Source organism: Hydractinia symbiolongicarpus, chromosome 7, assembly GCF_029227915.1.
Source record: "Hydractinia symbiolongicarpus strain clone_291-10 chromosome 7, HSymV2.1, whole genome shotgun sequence".
NCBI classification, from domain to species: Eukaryota; Metazoa; Cnidaria; class Hydrozoa; order Anthoathecata; family Hydractiniidae; genus Hydractinia; species Hydractinia symbiolongicarpus.
This window is the reverse complement of record NC_079881.1, coordinates 6,284,690-6,305,940: the sequence shown is the minus strand read 5'-3', so window position 1 is coordinate 6,305,940 and position 21,251 is coordinate 6,284,690. Positions and strand designations below refer to the sequence as shown.

The 21,251-nt window shown below is 32.6% G+C and overlaps 1 protein-coding gene across 4 annotated transcripts in view; it reads right to left on the bottom strand.

The window, feature by feature from the left end:
* The window catches only part of LOC130648894 (voltage-dependent T-type calcium channel subunit alpha-1G-like), a 55,637-nt gene that overhangs the window by 9,239 nt on the left and 25,147 nt on the right, over nucleotides 1–21,251 (bottom strand). For all 4 annotated transcript variants that reach the window (XM_057455018.1, XM_057455017.1, XM_057455021.1 and 1 more), the window contains 18 exons: nucleotides 15,997–16,239; nucleotides 13,359–13,453; nucleotides 13,082–13,265; nucleotides 12,599–12,920; nucleotides 12,253–12,345; nucleotides 10,212–11,162; nucleotides 9,907–10,058; nucleotides 9,147–9,441; nucleotides 8,549–8,707; nucleotides 5,863–6,095; nucleotides 5,518–5,611; nucleotides 4,944–5,065; nucleotides 4,361–4,484; nucleotides 3,818–3,886; nucleotides 3,200–3,387; nucleotides 2,519–2,645; nucleotides 942–1,076; nucleotides 515–604 (listed from right to left, as the gene is read on the bottom strand). In XM_057455018.1, the coding sequence (XP_057311001.1) occupies nucleotides 515–604; nucleotides 942–1,076; nucleotides 2,519–2,645; nucleotides 3,200–3,387; nucleotides 3,818–3,886; nucleotides 4,361–4,484; nucleotides 4,944–5,065; nucleotides 5,518–5,611; nucleotides 5,863–6,095; nucleotides 8,549–8,707; nucleotides 9,147–9,441; nucleotides 9,907–10,058; nucleotides 10,212–11,162; nucleotides 12,253–12,345; nucleotides 12,599–12,920; nucleotides 13,082–13,265; nucleotides 13,359–13,453; nucleotides 15,997–16,239 (3,676 nt within the window). The remainder of the gene's footprint in view (nucleotides 1–514; nucleotides 605–941; nucleotides 1,077–2,518; nucleotides 2,646–3,199; nucleotides 3,388–3,817; nucleotides 3,887–4,360; nucleotides 4,485–4,943; nucleotides 5,066–5,517; nucleotides 5,612–5,862; nucleotides 6,096–8,548; nucleotides 8,708–9,146; nucleotides 9,442–9,906; nucleotides 10,059–10,211; nucleotides 11,163–12,252; nucleotides 12,346–12,598; nucleotides 12,921–13,081; nucleotides 13,266–13,358; nucleotides 13,454–15,996; nucleotides 16,240–21,251) is intronic.

Genomic DNA, 21,251 nt, shown 5'->3' with positions numbered 1-21,251 from the left:
TTTTACATAAATTTCAATATTTAGTTACTATAATTATGCTCAATAACAGAAACTCCATATTTTAGAGCTAGTTTGTGACGTCATAATTTCGCATAATTAGTGAAGCTTTTAATCTCGAGAGCCAATAAAAACTTTTCAAAAAAAAAACGAAAATATTCCTACTAACTTTGAAAGGTCTTTCAAACGAGATTAACTTACTTTTTCGCGGGAGGAAAGATTTAAGTGTCCCGGGCGCATTTTATTAGGTGAGCTTAAGATGGGCTTAAAAAATTTCTGATAACATCTCAATATCTATTTGTCAAACTTCACTAAACTAAGATGGTACATCGTTTTCTTACGGTTAACGTTGAAACGATAAAAGAGAGAGAGAAATTTACGCTTTCTTCAGTTCACTCGTATCTGGTATTACAGTGGTTATCAAACGTATTGATTTAATAAGTGTTTCTTTTCAGAAGGGTGTGGTCAAAAAGGGGGGGACTTTGGTAGAGACACTTATGGATCTTATGTATCGTACCTGCTTATCAATACCAACTGCATCTATACCATCATACATCAAAGAAACCCAGCCATCTTTAGTTGCAAAGACAAACAACGCAAATAAAGCCTATAAGAAGAAGTGCCTAGATAGTAAAACATCTCTCAAACTATAGCTCTTGGGCTGTGTAAAAAATAATTTTTTCCATACTCCCTCTCCTCCTTTTATCCTATTTTTTACTTGCAATTGTATTAGATCTAAGCCTGAATTTAGTGACATATTGGATACATTTACATGTAATGTTCTTACTTATCAAGAAAAATTAGTTGATAAAGGTTGGGCAAATGCTAAATTTATATGAATTAGTAAAAAATGGAGGACATAAAGAGTAAAGGTATCTAAGTTTTTAAAAAAAAATCTCAGTTAAAAATAAACAGAAACAAAAATGACAACAAAGCTTAATCACCTGTATCAAATTATCAAAGTTATATTTTTTATTGGTCCAAGATGATCCGTTTTGTATGCATTGTGTCTTGTCCATGATCTCTGTTCCATTTTTCATGTGTTCGTCGCTGCAAAAGTGGAAGGAGCCTTTGAACAGCTAGATGAACAAGAAAGTCATATATGCAATCAGCTAGTCATAATATTGTATTGATTCAGCTAGTCATAAAAACATTAAAAATGCAATCAGCTAGTCATATGTTATATATGTAATCAGCTAGTCATATGTTATATATGTAATCAGCTAGTCATATGTTATATATGCAATCAGCTAGTCATATGTTAAAAATGTAATCAGCCAGTCATATGTTATATATGTAATCAGCTAGTCATATGTTATATATGCAATCAGCTAGTCATATGTTATATATGTAATCAGCTACTCATATGTTATACATGTAATCAGCTAGTCATATGTTATATATGCAATCAGCTAGTCATATGTTATATATGCTATGAGCTGGACACAACGTTATATATGCGATGAGCTAGCCAAAACATTATATATACGATAAGCTAGCCATAACGTTATATATGCAATCAGCTAGCCATAACGTTATATATGCAATCAGCTTGCCATAACGTTATATATGCAATCAGCTAGTCATAACGTTATATATGTAATTAGCTAGCCATAACGTCATATATGCAATCAGCTAGCCCTAACGTCATATATGCAGTCAGCTATTCACAACGTTATATATGCAATCAGCTAGCCATAACGTCATATATGCAATCAGCTAGCCATAACGTTATATATGCAATCAGCTAACCATAACGTCATATATGCAGTCAGCTATTCACAACGTTATATATGCAATCAGCTAGCCATAACGTTATATAAGCAATCAGCTAGCCATAACGTTATATATGCAATCAGCTAGGCACAACATTATATATGCAATCAGCTAGCCATAACGTTATATATGCAATCAGCTAGTCATAACGTCATATATGCAATCAGCTAACCATAACGTCATACATGCAGTCAGCTATTCACAACGTTATATATGCAATCATCTAGCCATAACGTCATATATGCAGTCAGCTATTCACAACGTTATATATGCAATCAGCTAGCCATAACGTTATATATGCAATCAGCTAGTCATAACGTCATATATGCAATCAGCTAACCATAACGTTATATATGCAATCAGCTAGTCATAACGTTATATATGCAATCAGCTAACCATAACGTCATATATGCAATGAGCCAGGTAACTCAACACAGCAATTTATGACGTTAAGGTTGAGAGAATGTCGTATTTGAAGCTTCAATATTGTTTTGCATAAGCACTGTATACAAAGTATCGTAAATACAATCTTTTAATTTAGCGGTTGTAAAATATTTCTTACGCTTGTATGACAATAAAAGTTTTGTGGTGTAAAGTGTTGTCTTTTATATCATTTACTATATTTTTAATTTTGTATTTTTGTTGTATATTGTTGTTATAAAGTGTGACAATTCCTTGATTTACAAACTAAAATCGCTGCACTACGCACTATTCCACACATAAATATAGTTACAAATAATCTTACCTGTACACCCAGTATTCCAAATATAGCAAAGAAAACCAAAGCGACAACGACCAAGTTACCAATAGGTGCCAATGAAGCAATTAATGTTTCAACAACAATTTTCAAACCAGGAGCTCGACTTATTACTCTAAAAAAAAGATTTAAACTCTTCTTTGCTTTGTGTGTGAAAACTGTATGAAAATGCTTTTAAAAGTTGGCTACAACGTCCGCAGAATACAGCCTTTATAAGTAAGTCACCACTTAAAGTCTTTTCTTTGCCCTTCTTAAGTTTTTCTTGCTATCATTTTTCCTTGTTTTTAAGTTTAGCACACAAACAGAAGAAAAATCAGAAACAAGAGAATGTGAAAACAGACCAAAAATGAAATCACCAGACATATAACACTTTTATGGAAAGGTATATTACAAACGTTACTCTGAGATAAGAAAATCTATTAAAAAAAGTGTATTAAGTTATGTTATTTTTCAAGGTTTTAAGGGGCTGAGAGAAAACTCTAGAGATGTCAAGGTCACCATATCTGATTTCAACGTTTTAAAACCTGTTAGTTGTGGTTCGCATTCAAATCAATGTGTTGAACAAGGAGAGAAATGATTTAACAGTTGTAATCAAGTAAGAATTAGCCTTCAAATATTTTATAAACATTTTTTTTCCTCTGAGAATTGTATAAGGAAATAAAAGCAAACCTTAAGGGTCTCAAAGTTCTGAATGCACGAAACACTTTCAACATTCCCAACACGCCACTTTTCGAATGCACAATGTAAGTGACAAATAAATCCACCAATGAAATGATGACAAGAACAAAATCAATTCGATTCCAATTGTTCTTTAAATAGGTCGTGTCCTCACCAAAGTAAAATCCCCAAGCAAAAATCTGAAACGATGCAACAAAGGATATTCTCAATGGATTGCTGCAAAATTTGCATAATAGGCAATTAAGGTGGATTTTGGTGAAGTTTCAACGCAATCTTAATCAACCGTAAATGAATCAACACACACAAGAATTAATAGGTTTCACAACATCTCAACGAGGTTATGAAGAAAAAAAATCTAAAACAGGCAAAAATTACTTAAATAATTACATTAAAAAGCGTTAGACATCCTGAAAACAGCTTGAAGATAAAGGAAGATTGTAAAAAAATTCTAACAAGATGTGTTTAAATCCTCAACTGGAAATAGGCCTGCCTTAGCACTATCCTCTTCTATATGCCCAACCCAAAATGACACTTGCGTTGTTAACGTGGCTATTCGCTATTTGATTTCAGTAAGTGTGGCCACATGTTAACAACAAAATCCTCACTCACCTTGATACACATTTCAATAAAAAACACTCCAGTGAACACGTGATTTGAATAATCGATAATTTTACGTTCCTAAACAAAGAGAAGAGCTTCTTGCTTTTTTCCATATGCATCCATAGTCAATTTAAGAAAACTCCAACGTGTTAACGAAGTAGTTTATTCATTCATTCATTCATTCATTTATTTATTCATTCATACTTTTATTAAACTATCTATTTATCAATTGTTATTCAGTCATTTGTTCACTCAACCATTCATTCAATTATTTTTTCAAACTTTAGTAAATCTAATATTTTTAATAATTTTATTGATGCTACAACTAAGTTTATTTTCTGCTATCCATCTTTACTTGACTATGCTATTAAAGTACGTTTCGAACTCTTTCTAACCTCCTTTTCAACTTAAAATATTTTACAAGACATCATAAAGAAAATTGTTTTCTTTTTGAAGAAGTTTATCTCTGATTTGTGTCAAAAGTTGTGGAAACATCATCACTTTGAAATCTCCTGCGAACCCACTTTGCCATTGAATATAAATAAAACTTACAGTGCTGTTAGGTTCAATACTGGGTCTTTCCAACGCCATTATGATGCAATTCAACAGAATGAAAAAAAGAACAACATTATCAAACCAAGCATTTGCTACTAAACTTTGAACACGTTGGCGATATCTAAAAGTGGAAATAAAAACCAAACGTAGGTGTTTATCAAAACGTTGACCGTAGGAAAATGTTTACAGAACTTTTTGGATTTTGTACATATATTCTTGCAGGTAAAAAGGCAGGACATTTTATAGGGTGAAATAACTATTATTGAAATTTCTAAGATATTTTGCAAGCACCAAGTCCACTGAAATTAATTCTTTTAACTATATTCTAATTTCTTTAAAACTTTATACCAATTTTAAGTAAATATTCCTTCATTATGGAAGTCATTTCTGTGGTTTGTAGATTAAAATTTTTACCTACAGAAATGAGCGTGCATGTCCATTGAGTTCGCAATGCAAAATCGAAACATTATGTTACATGGAAAATGATCTATATTAAAAACTTTTCTTTAAATTATTCTATTGGAATCCTTACAAGATGATTATTAAAAATTTCAACAAATTAAAACAAATCTCAATTTACTTATTCTCTGGAGATACTAAATACAAGGTCCAATCTCTGCGTTTATAACAAAACCCACAACAAGCTGGCGGTTGTTTTTCCTCTATTTCTTCAGAATTTTTTTCTGAATCTTCCTCTTTTTCCTACAAAGAATATTTACGGCATTATTTATATTTTTAACGTAAGAAGAGAGGGTTTTTTTAATTTCAATAATTTATTTTTTAATTAAAGAGATAAGGTAGAAAATGCTTCTCCTGTTTATCCTGAAGTCAGTACAATGAGGCCTTTATTTCAATCTTCCTGGTACAAAGAAAGTTCTGGTTATCGTACTATTAGGAAAACAAGTTTGACAACACTGTCTAGAACAAAAATAGTAATATAGAGCATACATTCATGATTTGCGGTATATATATCATGATAATAGAGCATGTACCTAAGTGAAGCACATATACAGTGTATAGTACGACATAGAGCATACATATTAGTGTAACTGTGAAATAGAGCATATGACTCAGGGTATATAGTGACATTATGTTCAGATATGCTGAGCCCCTTAAAAAAACATTCAGAATAAGATACAAGAATGCATTTATACCTCTAAAATTTTTTCCTCTTCTGTGTCACTGAATTTGACTTGTCTGTTGATTGCTGATTCGGAAGCAGATATCACTCCATACTTTTGTTGAGTACTAACCACAAAACATAAACACAACAACGTAATTTCTTAATAAGAAATAGTTATTTTAAAGCTTGATTTTTTAAGATAAAAAAGATGGTTAAACTTTCTGCATCAGAATATTTTGAGTTTAAATTTTAGAGATTGGGTTTTCTTATTGAAATTCGGATCTCTCTTTAAGTGGGCTTTTAGTGTGGAGGTTTTTTGAGTCACATTTATTGCACTCAAAACAACAAGATTAAACAACAACAAAAATTACCATACTTTTGAAAGGGGTCTAGTGTATCCATTGAATTTTCATTGTTGTTTTCAATGTATCCATTTTGACTTATGTTTGGTAATGATTGTGTTTGAACTTTGGTAGACATGTGGCTCGTTTCTTTTTCTTTTTCATTTCTTGTTATCTCATCTACATCGTCTTGGTCTTTAAAACTGTTTGGTGAAACAATGCGAGATAAGATCAAAGGTGATTTCAGTGGTGATGATAAAATCCCTTCCTAAGAAGAAATGATCCAAATCATGGAAAGTGATTTATGATACCAACAATTTTTGTGTAAATGCTGTTAATAACAAAACAAGAGCCTGCTATATGTTTTAGCATTCACACAACATAACATAACTCTATTTCTACTTTTAAAAGAAACTAAACGATGTGGGTAATGATACAATATTATAATCATATGAGAAAAAAAATTTAATGATAATTTTTCAAGAAAATTTTCATAAGGCTAGCTTGTGCACAAAATTTATTATTAAGTGTTGAAGAATACTTAAATGGGTTTTACAGTTAGAACAGTATATACTCGGTCTTTCTAAAATTTGGAAGTTTTATTCAAGATAGCAAAGCAAATGAAGAAGGCTAACCAAGATGTTGTAGGTGAGAAGTGTATACGTAATGATGAAGGTGTTTTGGCTAGCACAGAGGAGGAGAAATGGGTAGCTTGGAAAAATCATTATCAGAGGTTGCTTAACACTGAGTTTGATTGGATGAGGATAATTTGTCTGATGATGATGTTGTAGAAGGGCCAGCTATGCAGATCAAGACAGAATGGGTAGTGGAGGCTATTAGGAAGTTGAAGATTGGCAAGGCTGCAGGAGTATCAGGTATTGTTGCAGAGATGGTAAAAGCATCTTTATATTATGAAGTTGAGCTTATTACAAGTCTTGCTAACCAGATTATAAAGGATGGTGCTATTCTGAGTGAGTGGCAGTCGAGTGTAATAGTGAATTGTTTCAAGGGCAAGGGTGATGCATTAGAAAGGGGTAACTATAGAGGTTTGAAGTTGGTTGATCAAGTAATGAAAGTTATTGAAAGAGTGATTGATAAGTTACTTAGAGAAAGGATTGATATAGATAAGATGCAATTTGGTTTTGTTCCAGTGCGTGGCACTACAGATGCAATATTTTTACTCAGACAGCTTCAGGAAAAGTATTTAGGAAAGAGAAGGAATCTCTATTTTGCCTTTGTAGATTTAGAGAAAGCTTTTGATAGAGTGCCACGTAAAGTTATTTGGTGGGCTATGAGAAAATTAGGTGTGGATGAGTGGCTAGTTACGATGGTACAGTCTATGTACAGCAATGCTAGAAGTCGTGTCAGGATTAACGATTCACTTAGTGATGAATTTAGTGTAAATGTTCGTGTACATCAGGGTTCTGTACTTAGTCCTTTGTTGTTTGTTCTAGTCTTAGAAGCGCTGTCGATGGAGTTCAGAACAGGTTGTCCATGGGAGTTATTGTATGCAGATGATTTGGTTCTCATAGCAGAGTCGATGGAAGAATTACTTGAAAAGTTTGAGAAGTGGAAGAAAGGACTAGAAGAGAAAGGGCTGAAGGTAAACACAGCAAAGTCTAAAGTCATGATTAGTAGCATTGCGGCCAAGTGTGACCTTGTAGTGGAAAGTGGCCTTGTGGAGTTTGCAGGAGAGGGGTTGGTAGTAACTCAATTTTTTGTCAGACTTGCAAGCATTGGGTATATAAGAAGTGCAGTGGTATTAGCGGAAGGTTAAGAGCTGACATTTAGTTTGTATGCAAGCGTTGCAAAGGTGAGATTATAGAGAATGAAGTATTTCCAGCTTTAATGATGTACAACAGTGGCTCGTTAGAGATAGTTGAGAACTTCTGTTACTTAGGTGATATGTTGGGCAGTGAAGGGAGTGTTGGAAGAAGTGTTACTTGCAGGATAGGTTCTGCTTGGAAAAAGTTCAGAGAGTTACTTCCTTTGTTGACTAGCAGAGTCCTGTCAATTGAGGTAAAAGGTAAGTTGTATGAGGCCTGTGTAAGAAGTGTTATGTTGTACGGTAGTGAGACAAGGGCAGTAAAGCAGGAAGATCTTGACCGTTTAGATAGGAATGATATGAGAATGGTTAGATGGATGTGTAACGCCAGTCTAAGAGACAGAAAGAGTTCAGATGAGCTAAGAAGCAGGCTAAGTCTCCGTAGAATTAAAGATGTTATCCAGATAAGAAGATTGAATTGGCTGGGGCACTTGGAAAGAATGGAGGAGGATAATTGGGTAAGTAAGTGTAGAGACTTGATAGTTCCTGGGGCAAAGCCCAGAGGCAGACCGAGAAAGACTTGGCAGGAGGTTATAAGGACAGATTTGATACAGAGGAAGTTGAGTTTAGATCTAACACAGTCTAGATCAGATTGGAAGAGGGTCATTAATATACCCCGTCCAACCCATGCTAGCATGGAAAACGGACGTTAAGCCGAGAATGATGAATGATGATGATTGATACATATATTTGATAACTGAAACACACTACATTGCCAGCTTGTAAAGAATAAGATATAGACAACATTTTATTATTTTTTTATGTATTTTAAAATGTTCTAAAAGGTCAGACATAAACACAAACAGATAATTATACTAAACAAATTAATAAACCACAGAGAAGAAAGTAATCCAAATTTGGACAATAACATTTAACACTTATGTGACGTTACTAACTGTTTCAGTGGAGAATCCTTCAACCAATATAGCAACAAGTAAATTAAACAAGATATAATTCCCGATAATCATTAACAGTATGAAGTAGACTGAAGCCCACTTTGTTGTCGATCGCATTGCATCATACAAAACTTGATTCCAGTCTTCTTGTGTAAGAACCTTGAGAAAACAAGATACTTTTTCACACATTTAGTGACAAAACAAATGTGAAAGAAAGACAAAGAAGAAATCGAAAAAATCGAGAAAAATTAAATCATTATATTAAAAAAATATATATTAAGAGATAGAGAATTAACAGTAGTGTTGACGAATTACACATGTCGAACAAAAATTTTGCTCAGTTTAAAAGTTGAAGAACTATTGCGGAGTTAATTGATTTCTTAAGTTGGCTAAAAATTAAAAAATAATTTATTAATTTCCTGAAACAGGATTTATGTTTTCATAATTAGAAAAACTAGATCAAATAATGCAAAAAAAAGGAAATCTAATAATTTAAATATTGACATATATTAAGAAGGGAAACACTTCTGTCATTTCCCTTTCGTCACAATGTATATTCTAAACATAAAACGATATAAGCCTTAACACCTAAACTCACTTGAAATACTGTTATTAATGACCACATCAGATTATCGAAATTATGTCTAACAGGTTCATTTCCATCTACTTCTTTAATTTTTCCTCCAAACAAATGCATACCCAAGATTGATGAAGTAAAGATAAATATAGTGAGGAGGCCCAAAAACGTCATCACGCTATCCAATGTTTCCAGCATCACTTGAATTTGCTTTTGTAAGGTGGGTAGAAATCGAACCAATTTAAATATACGCATCAGCCGGAATGTACGTAGAACCGATACTCCACCTTGATTACTCCCAGCTAATTCAACAATACTAAACAAATTATCTAAATTATTATCAGTTATTAACATACAATGCAAACATCCCCTTTATCACCACCCTGGTTAATTGAACGTCCATTACTATCATTGCCACCTTTAAAAGGTTTAGAATTTCTCTCAAATAGTTCACCCCTTCCTTCCAAAGTCAATCTTTAGTCATGTTAGAATTTACAGTAATAACACTTATTGACTACATTCAATAGATTAGTTTGACTTATGATTTATTATTCTATTGCCAGCTAACATACTATGTCTGTATAGCTCCTTCCCTCACACTTTGCTGATGTGCAAAACACATTACACAGTTGTGAATCATGTTAAACCCATCTTCCTAAAAGGCTACTACAAAGTCACATATTTACCACATAATCACATATTTACCACATAGTCACATATTTACCACATAGTAACATATATACCATGTAGTCACACATTTACCACATAGTCACATATTTACCTTATAATGACAATAGCACCATCAAAGACATTAAAGGCATCTTTTATATAACCATAAAAACCATAACCAGTGAGTTTCATGAACATTTCTATGGTGAAGATTGTTGTGAAAATTGTGTTGAAAACATCTAATGCCATTGTCATTTTTTCTGGCTAAAAATAAATGTTTGGAATCACAGTACAACATCCATATACAAAAGGTTTATGCAAACAAAAAATTACTGCAAATAGAATGCATTGATATGCTCATTACATGGAAATAACAATCCTATCATTATACCCAGGATTTATCAACATTTATGTTACCTGTTTGTAATGCTCCATGGCCATCGTAACGGTATTAAAAAATATAGCTGCCATGATAAACACTTTGAAAAAATTCTTTTCACAATAGATTCTAACAATGTTTCTTCTTCTTTGACAAGATGGCTCATGTATTTCCTCCTCTTCCTCATCACTATAATCATCTGATTCGCAGCACACAGCTCTTTCACAACGGTTAAGTTCTTCTTTGCTTAGTTCAGCCTCACCAGAATTTACATCCCCCACACTACAATGACTAGCGCCTAGATTTAAGTTAGTTGGTTGGTGTACACTCTCGTGTGATGACATGTGAAGCTTTGATAGTGAAGGAAATAATGCTACAGTTGTCAAAGGACTCTCTGTTTTTAATGAATTTGGTAATGAACTAGAATGACATATGACAACAGTTGTGTCAGGAATTATTAACGCCGTGGTACTTATTGGTATGTTCGGCAAAGGCTGCAAGACCTCTTTGTCACAGACATCCTCAATTCTAATAGCCGGAGCAGCTGGCATTATTGCCTTTCTCTCTGGCGCTACCAGATCTGTTGTCTGATCATTATTATTCACAGCAGTTTCTACATTTTTTGAATTAGGACAAAGATGTAAGTGATGGTGATGAATGTGATGGTGATGGTGATGATGGATTTGAACAGACCCACCATCACCATCTCCCCTTTTTCTTTTAGATTTTCTTGATATTCTTTTCTCATCAGTACCAAACATTCTACGCTTGACTCTACGACTTGCCCGCATAATATAGTGATGTAGCATGCTCAAAATTTGATTATAACAACCCTTGTTCTCTCCATCACTTGGTGTAAATATTGTACTACTGGTGGACCTTGCCTTTTTACGCGCAATTTCCATAAGTGCCGACTCTCTTTGACGGGTTTCGGAGAACTGAGTTGCAACCACAACAAGACATAAATTTGTGAGAAAATATGAGCCAAGCTAAATAAAAAAAATCCAAAAATATACTGAAATTCACTTGATATTTTTGTCCTGGCATAATTTGCTCTAAAGCATCTTATTTAACACTAGTTGATAAGCCTGTGGTAAAATCCACCTAGGCAGAAAAAGAATGGAAAAAATATTTGTTGTTTTAGGTGTTTTTCTGACTTCATCAATCTTAGCACACTCACACTACATCATGAAAGGAACAAAATAGCAGCAACAAATTTTTGCTTACATCAGTACTTTTTTATGACATCATCCAAAGCTTTAAATTGTGAAAAATACCTCTATCTGCTTAAAATTCAACTGCTTTACTTTTAGAGCAAAATTTTACATTCTGTTCAAAGTTTCTGAGAGCCATGTAAAAGTTATCTGACATATTTTCTGTTTTTTACATAGTTCGCATGCAAAAACTCCAAAACCACTGTAAAAGTCAATTTTTTCCTGATTTGCGGGGCAAAAACTGAAAAAAATAGGGAAATCAGATTAATCCCATGACTGAAATTTACAGAATTATTCTTCTCTACAAAAAAAAATTTTGTTGCAATTTTCAATTTCTAAGGATAAACCTACGGAAAGTTATTATATTTTCCTGATTACAAGGGTTTTATAGAGATTTTAAGAAGTAGTTTTGAGTAATAGCCAATATCTAAGGCTCTGAGAGGTATGGAACCTAAAATGTAGCATGCAAGCGTTCAACAAATAAATATAAAAACCCAGTAAGTATTATAACCAGCAGGAAGGCAGAATTCCACCACCAACCCCCCTTCACCTGGACCGAATAGGGTTAAAACAAAAAAGAATTATATTTGTAGCTCACATATAGGTTTTTTGTTTGTTTGTTTCCTGTGCAACAGAGGAAAACCAAAACGCTTATATCTTCTTGCCGATTATTTCTTTCTTAAAAAAAATCCAAATTATTTTCCCAAGTTGAAACTTAAAATTTTGATGGTGTGTCTGACACATTTTGGAAAGTGATCATGGCTGAGTACACATATCCTGAAAATACCAAGTTATTTCAATATTTTTCCGCCTAAGCAATGTGATATTTCTGAAAACTTTTAAAGAAATAAATGAGATTTCTTACCACAATGAGTGTAACAAAATATACCCAGACCCAATTACTGTATGCATCTTGTAGATAATACATTATATCTGCCCAACCTTCAAGTGTTATTGACTGAAACATAATAAATGTTTATTTATGTATAATTATATATATTATTCGAAATAGCATTCCAAAAAATTTTTCAGCATTTAAAAAAATGTCCAATCACTGTTTATTTACTGACAGATCAACAGAGCATCATAATTAATACCATGATTAAATGAACAAAAAGGTTTTATATCTTGTTTCATTATGCACAGTTAACATAGAAAAATAGCAAACTTTTATCTCAAAGAACAAAGTTTTTTCAATCTGCAATACACACCTGAAATATTGCAATAAATGCAATTCCAGTATTATCAAAGGAAATGGCACCAAAGTGGGGATTTGAATTGTGTGGCATACATTTAGTATAATATTGATTCCAGTTTACACAACCAGTTGTATTGGAGTGTATGCGTGAAGTAAAATTTGAGGAAATATTTATAAAAGTATTAAAATCTAGAGAACAGTCATGCCCATCATCTGTAGTATATGGAGGTATAAATTGTGATCCACAGCTCACTTGGCCATTATTGCCTGGGGTTGAACATATTAAACTCCATTCATCTGCACCCTCTTCTACGTAATATGTGCTTAAATTTAAACTAAAAATACAAAAATTCATACTATTATTTTGAATAAAGAAGTCAGTTATTATGACAAAACTCAGTATAAATGCTAAATAATTATAAGTCTTGAATAAATATTAAGGTCAAAGTAAATCAATTCATGATAATAAGCTATTATAAATATCATTAAAACTCACTTATTATTTTTGACATAAGTGGATGCATTGTATGGCAAATCTAAGGTACATCTGCCCCGTAGAACCCCTTGCCATAATTGAACACCAATGATTGAAAAAACCATGAGGATGAGCACACAGAGTATAAAAACATTACCAAGCATTGGTAGTGTATCCAATAAAAGAGTAACTAAGATACGAATACCTATTAAAAAACAAGTGAGAATTATAAGTTCATTATTTACATCACTACAGTAGACACATATAAAGCATGTCTAAAAATATTAAAAGAACTTACTTGGAACTCTGTTTATGGCTCTTAGAGGACGTAGAACCCTAACGGCTCGAACTGAGCTAAGAAATTCACCATCTCCATAAGCTAATTCAAAAGTCCTAAAAGTATTAAGAATTATATAAACGTTTTGCTGTTACATACAATGATGGAAGATGAAAAATAGGATTATATATATAGTTCATTTAAGCCATATTTTGCAGATTTCATTTATTTTTATTTTATATGCAATTTATATATATATGTGTTATGTTGCAATTTAAAAGGATCCTTTTAAATTGCAACAATTCAACAACTTAACAATAAACAAAAAACCATATTGCAATTAAAAGATTCTGAAATTTCAAAAAGAACATGGCATAATTTCACATTGTGTATGTCTAAATTATTTTCCTAAAAGTGTCAATTTTACTTGAAGTCACTGCAATCATCGTTCAAAAGCTAAATTTGTTTGCATTTATTTGGTTAATTTCCAATGTCACAAAATGGTGACCACAAGACCCATAAATTTTCCGATCAGTGTTTCAAACTGTACACATTAAAAGAAACGTGCTAACAAATTTATCAAACAAAAATTTCTATGCATATTTATATAATTATTGCTGATGTCATCAAATTTTACTCCAGTAAATATATTTTCTGAATTAATTAAATTTTTCATAGGTCACTCAACTAGTATCAAATAATTATTATCAGCCACATGGATCAGTATTTTAGGGCTGAGCAGGTTGTAGTTAATAAATTTACAGGTTCACTAGTCCTTATTATTCTGCCTAGCTTAGCACATTTGCTTTCTTGTGAATCATTACTAAAACTATAAAATCATGCAGGCAATGGTTGACATACATCAATAAAAGGATTTATTATGTCTTAATATCAGTTAGATAAACATTTATTATTATAATTAAATTTTAATGTTAATAATTAATCAATCAAATACATAATATATAATATATATAATTACAACAAATAATGCTTATTACGATAAGATCATATTGGAATAACACTAATTCATTTTTCTAGTATGAGAGCGTTAATGTTGTTAAAAATAGAGAATAGATATATATATAACCTGCTACATCAAAAGAAAAACAATTTAATTATAGCTATTGCTTTTTACCACGGACGTTGGTGAACTGTGAATAAATCTATTGGTCACTGCATTTTGTGTCTCACTACTGTGGTTACCATTTTGAATGACAGCCCTAAATATCTCTATGAAATCCTTATAATGGGGAAAATTTAATAACTCCTGTTAGGATTATCCTTAGAACTTGAAATTTGCAGCACAACTTTGGTTTTATTAAGAAGAATTATTTTCCATAACTTGGACACATGATTAACCCGATTTTGTCGGATTTTACCTAAAAATCAGAAAAAAAAACGGATTTTCGGGCAATTTTTTATGCGATCTACGTAAAAAACGGAAAATATGTTAAATAACTTTTATTTAACTTTCAGAAACCTCAAACAGAATGCAAAAATTCGTTCGAGAACAAAAGTAATTAAATTTTAAGCAGATAGTGGCATTTTTAACAAATCTGAAGCTTCTAATGACGTAACAAAAAATGTGCTGATGCAAGCAAAAATTTATTGCTGCCATTTTGTTCCTTTTATGACATACTATAAGTGTGCCAAGTTGGACTCAAATTTGAACAACCCTATGAAGATTATTGAGGGGGGCGGATTCCCCACCCCCGGTCATACTATGTTCGAAAAACCCCGGACCGAATAGGTTAAAATTAAAATTGTCCAGTAACATGAGCTATAAAATAGTAGTTTCACTTAAGCTCTACTAATAATAATATTTTCCATAAAAGTTTTCTTTTGGTGCCCTTCATTATGTAGAGCTGTTCTGCCCGGGTTATGTATATGGCAGCCTGACCCGCCGTTTATAAGCAGGGCAGAAAATACATAACCAGGGCATCATCATCAGGCCAGCCTATGTACAACAGTTAAAAAATATTATTTGGCACTTATAAAACAAAATAATGTGGGCAACCTGGGTTATGTATGACACTTTTTATAATATCTGGCACTTAGCTATGTACGACATCTAAAAATTTGGCACTAAAAAAACGAACTGCCAGGCCGGCTTCTTATGTTTTTATATTTCTTATAGAACAAACATAATAATCAAGGCCTTACGGCTTTTATATCATTCGTCATCACTTCTGACAAGCAAATAGCCTGGTGGCAATGTTGTTGTTGTCCTTAAATGAAATGAAATTTTGTGGCAACTACTAAATTTTGGGATTCGTAAGTTTAATAACGTTTCACCAAACTTAATTCCCACAAAATGAATAATTTAGGTTCCATGAAATTTAATTTCTTTAAAGTATATTATGTTGAAACACACTCACAAGAGGAGTTTATGCTAAAAATTATGTTAAGAAATTTTTTTTGCCATGCCTAGTTTACAATAGTGTTCTATATCTTGCAGAGAATTATTAATTCACAAAGGTTTGGAGAAAATGCCAATCACAGCCTAATGACCAGCTATTATATCAGAGTTTATAATCCGGTCACCACCAAGACGTAATCAAGGCAAAAAAAATATAATTCGATCATGCGTACATAATCTAGTTGTCCTAAAAAGTTGTCTGGTCTCTAAAAAAAAATTTTACCTAAAGGTTCAACTCACCCTGCAGCAACTATAAAAAGATCTAATTTATTCCAACTTTCTGCTAAATAGCCTTTATCGCCAAATATTCCAAATGCTAACATCTTGATTAACATCTCCAAAACAAAATATGCATAAATCGAAGTCTCTAAATGTTCCAGCACTTGACATTTACTTGAGAAGCATTTTTCGTCATAAGGGTCATATAAACCAAGTGTAACACAATTTACCAAAATTATAAACATAGTAAGTCTTTCAAAATTACTGAAATCATGTTAAGGAAAGCTAGCTAAAACGATAAAAACGTTTTATGTATTTTTTGGACGAATCCACGTGAGATGAAAGTTGTTTACATGATCTGTGTAAACAGTTCACGAAATAATTTCTGATCCTGTTTCGGCCAGACTAATTATAGTCCTGGGACAACTTGACCCCACGACTATTATAGACCATTTTAGGCGAATTCTAATAATTTTTTAGAAAAAGAATATATTTATCAAATCGTCTAGCTATTATTATTGTTGTTTATTTCATTGACAAAATTAATTTCTCTTCTTAAAAAATTCAGTTCATGTTGTTATCGGCGCTGGTAAACGTAAATCTCATTTCAAACATTTTTCGTGATTTTCACACACACAGTCAATAAGACTGAAATGTAGGTAGATAGCCGTATTTATTATTACTAACAAGATAAAATAATCATTTTCAACTTTTGAATACTTTGCTTAACTAGCAAAAATAATTCTGCACGATTCTCAAAAATTCCTCTACGCTACAAAAGTTGATTCCGATAAAAAATAGTCAACAAGTATAGAACTTTTATTTCTAGTAATGGATTTGCTGAGTATCCTAGCGACTTTAAATATCCAAATTCTCTTCAGTTTAGTGAGATAAACAAAGTAGAAAAGTCAGAAAGTGCAGCGCGAGAACTAAAGAGACTTGGGGAAGAGGTTGTTTACAAAATCAAAGTTAGATAGGTCGTGTAAAAATATTGATTACAGATAAAACTCAATGAATTTTAATAATGAAAGGAGAATTAGCAAGATTACTGCAGATCGCGATAGCGTGATCTTTCCATGCCTTTTATCACGAAAGAATTTTTTTAGAAGTACACGATTCTAAATCTGATTCTGATAATAAGAAAAGCGGCAGACATTTTTGTCACCTGCTTTATTTCATCAAACACAAATTTATTTTCAAAAAATGGTACCTTATTGAATTTGTAGTGACGGCTACAGAGATAGACACGTGTGCCTGACGAAAAATCGTTTTGGCGCCAAATCATTAACCAGCTCTACTCATGTTGTGTTTTTAAAGCAAAGGGGTAGAAGACAAGAAACTGGACTGTCTCTAAAACACAAGATATATACATCAAAGTAAAAATGAGTTCTACAATTTTAAACTATATATTGTTGCAGTATTAGGAAAAAACAAGTGCATGCATGGGAGAAATAAAACCTTTGTAAAAATATATTCTTTAATAAAAGCAATGTATTTTATCCCTGGGAACGAGGGCGAAAGGCCTAGTGATCTAATTGTGTTAGTTTAGGCTTTTTAACTCTCTGTTTTTCCCGCTTTTATATCTGAACCACAAGCGTTAGATCGAACGATAACGCATCAACTGATGTCATATATCCAGGGCTTTTGTTCCATTATTTAACTGTGGGGTCCATCGCACCAGGACATGCGAGTATAAATAACTGATAATGAGCGATAATTAAGCGATTAAAAATTCCGACTTTTGTTTGTTTTATTTTATCTGTTTACTTTTAAGCTATGTAAACAAGCCAATTTACGCATGCCTTATCAATAAGTATATTTGTACGTGTCTAACGAGCCCCTGCTGTGCTTGTCTGTTTTAAGAATGCATGTGTGGCCATTGTTGTTTGCAGCGCATTCAGGTAGTAGGGTTGTGAAGCCACTTTTTAACTGTTTATTTTGGAAACACAAACAACCTTTGTTATGTAGGTATTTTTAGTTACAAAAAAATTTGAGCACATGTATTGCATAAAAGAAGTAATAGATAGGCGTGACGACCTGTCAATTAGTGACATGACATGTCAATATGCATATTAAATATATAAGATTCTTAAGTGAGTCTTCACTGCCTTTCTTGTTATCGAGTCATCTGAGATCTTGTCAGAAATGACCTCAAGGTTGGTTTTGAAGTAGTTTATACGGCTTATCTCATTTAAAAGACGGTACGGCCTATCTTTATTAATTTAAATGACGGTCGAGGGAGAACCTCTTGAGCTATAATTTGAATAACTTTCATCTCCTACAATAACTTCTATCTTTTCGAAAAACAGACTATTTTAATTTCTGATTTTTAAGGTGAAGGATTGGACAACCTACAAACAAGATATGTAAACACTGCCAAACATTTTCTAAAAATAAAATTTTTTGCGTCAACTGAGAAAAAGAAATTACAGAGGCTGATAAACAGAGGCTAAACCATCAGGGTAGCTTAACTTGATAAGGAAATATCAAAGTATAACGCTAATCCCTGCTTTAGAAAACAACGATGCCTTTAATTAAATATATATCACTTTTAAAATATCACTTTTTTGCTCTTAAGCTGAAAGGTAAATATAAAACAAGAACACCATGTGCAACAAGCTGTTACCCAGGTAATAAGATAAGGAAAGCTTAAGAATGGGATGTATAGGAATTCAACTGACGGGGCTCTCTTTGACAGGTAGAAATAAAAGTTGACGCTGAGAGATCACAAGCCTATATAATATAAATATCATATAAACAAAAACTCCATTGGGCTGAAAATCATAAACATGGATCTAGGTAGCTGGGAATTTATTATCTTAAATGATTTCTTGGTAGGTGGGTTAAATTTATGTCGAGTCAACGTTATTATATGATGAGCATATATCATTTTCTTAACGGTCTATGTCACATGCCAAAGTTAAATTCACATCATGGTGAAACATTGACGGTTAAATAAAGTGGCGAGGGAGAATAAAATGGCGAAGGAGAAGAAAGTGGCGAGAAAGAATGAAGTGGCGAGGGAGAGCAGCTGTAATTAGTAACATATTTTAAAGTATTACATAAGAGAACACCAAATTTCTATAAAAAGTAAGACCATTAGAAACAGTTGACTTATACCAAATTAAGGACAACTTATACAGAGTAAGAACAACTTATACAAAGTAAGGACAACTTATACAGAGTAAGAACAACTTATACAAAAAAAGACAACTTACACAAAGTAAGGACAACTTATACAAACAGATGAAGAAGTTGTTTTTAGGAGGAACGTTGAAACCTTTAGTCTGCAAGGTGCAGGAGAGGGTTAGGAGGGGGTAAAAACAAAGGCAGGATAGGGCAGGGGTGGCGGTAAGGTGTCGAATGTCTTTTAAATGTGTCGATCACACTCTTATGATTAAAATCGTTGATGCCTTCATTAACTGCTATTTTGAGAAAAATTAAAATTCTAAATTTGAATTGGCGTGTGACTTAACCAGGGTTAAAATCTTCAATGATTAGATTACTATTGGTTGGTAAGTGATATCTACTTACATAGAAGAGGTTTTTAAATATAAAGACTTAAACAGTTAGATCTATGCAAGCGATGAGTATTCTCTCACCTCAGATAATCGGGACGAACACAAACTGGGTTTTCAAACTAAGCTGAGAGACACTGGTTTAACACAGAAGAGTTGTGAGAGAATTCTTTGGCGTGCTATAGCTTTCGATCTAACCAACTATTTCTACGTCATAAAAGCTCTACAGATTGTAAGAGAATTAAATCAGGGAATAAAGTATCATATAAATTGCCACAGCGAAGAAGTAAGGGGTGACTAGATAGTTTTTGCGATTTTTTGCGAGAGTTTTGCGAAAATTTGCGAACTTTTGCGACGTTTTAGAAAATGGGGTGTATAAGATCATTATCAGCATACATAAGATTCAAGAAAGTTGTAAAAATACTACATCGTAACGAACTATCAAGATAGTATCTCCATAACAATAAGTCAATATAGAACACAGAACTTTGAAAAGCCCTACCTCAACATAGGAGTTTTGGGCATTCACCAACCACGAGCATGTTATCAAAACACTTTTAGGAAAAAGATCCTGGGAACCAGTTTGTGATCGATTTGCTACGCAACATTTTGACACTGGATCAACGAAGTACGCAGAAATCGTTTCTCTCATTCATTTTCGTCCGTCGTTTCCTTACCGTCGTGTTTCACACCTCTGTGATTAAATAAGAAATCCTGCGAATTGATCGGCGATATTATGGTGTACATATAAACACGCCTAACTCCAGAATAGTTTGCATGTCATAGTTTCTACTACGTACATCAAAAAAAAAAAAAGATTTTTTTATCGCTGAAAATTGTTGACGGTGTCTTTTATTAGCGATAAAAATTGATTAGAGTTAATGTCAGATTTTATCACCATGTATACTTTGATAAATAGATACGAGATAAAACAACAGACTACAGACAACTGGCAAACACCACACTCTCAAAATATTTTCGTGCATAGTGTCAAATTGATCGGGAGAATTTCACTTGAAGTAAGACTTAATGCGAGAATAGTTAATTGTAGATTTCCACTTAGAAGCTCATTATAGAAAAAAACATAACGCATCAATAATAAATAATGACTCAAGAAAGTATAAAAACAGAAATATTGAAAAAAAGTAAGAAATTTAATTCACAAACTAGATTCTGTTGGTTCTTTATTTTGATGTCTGATTCCTTTAAATTTAAAAATGACGCAGGAATTTTCTACCTGCAAAAAATAAACTAATATTTTTCTGTTTTATTTTTGCGCAACTTTCAAAAGTTACAATAAGAAAATGGTTAACGACAGTCATTAGTTCAGAATTATCTCACAAATAAGATTTCCGGCTGGTGTGTTGCAAACCCTATTATCCAAACGCAATGGATCTTAAATATAAGAAGGTTTTAAGATATTTCCAGCTGTTTTCATTAAACAAACCAAGAGAAGAGCTTAAGTAGATTTTAACATCACCATATAGGCATATTGTGCTAAGAACTGACTGTTTTTAATCAAACTTATGTAAATGACTTTGTTTATTTTTGCAAATGCTTCTTAATTTATTATTTACCAAGAAGAAAAAAACATCTCTTATTTGACTGCCTTCCTAGCAATTTTATTTATCTCTGGCGATAAATTACTAAAATATTGCACAGCTAAAAACATAATGTGTCCGTAGTGCAACGCCAGAATGAATCATTAGGGTGAATTTACACTTAAACAAATCAAATCGCATCGGTCGACTGAACATG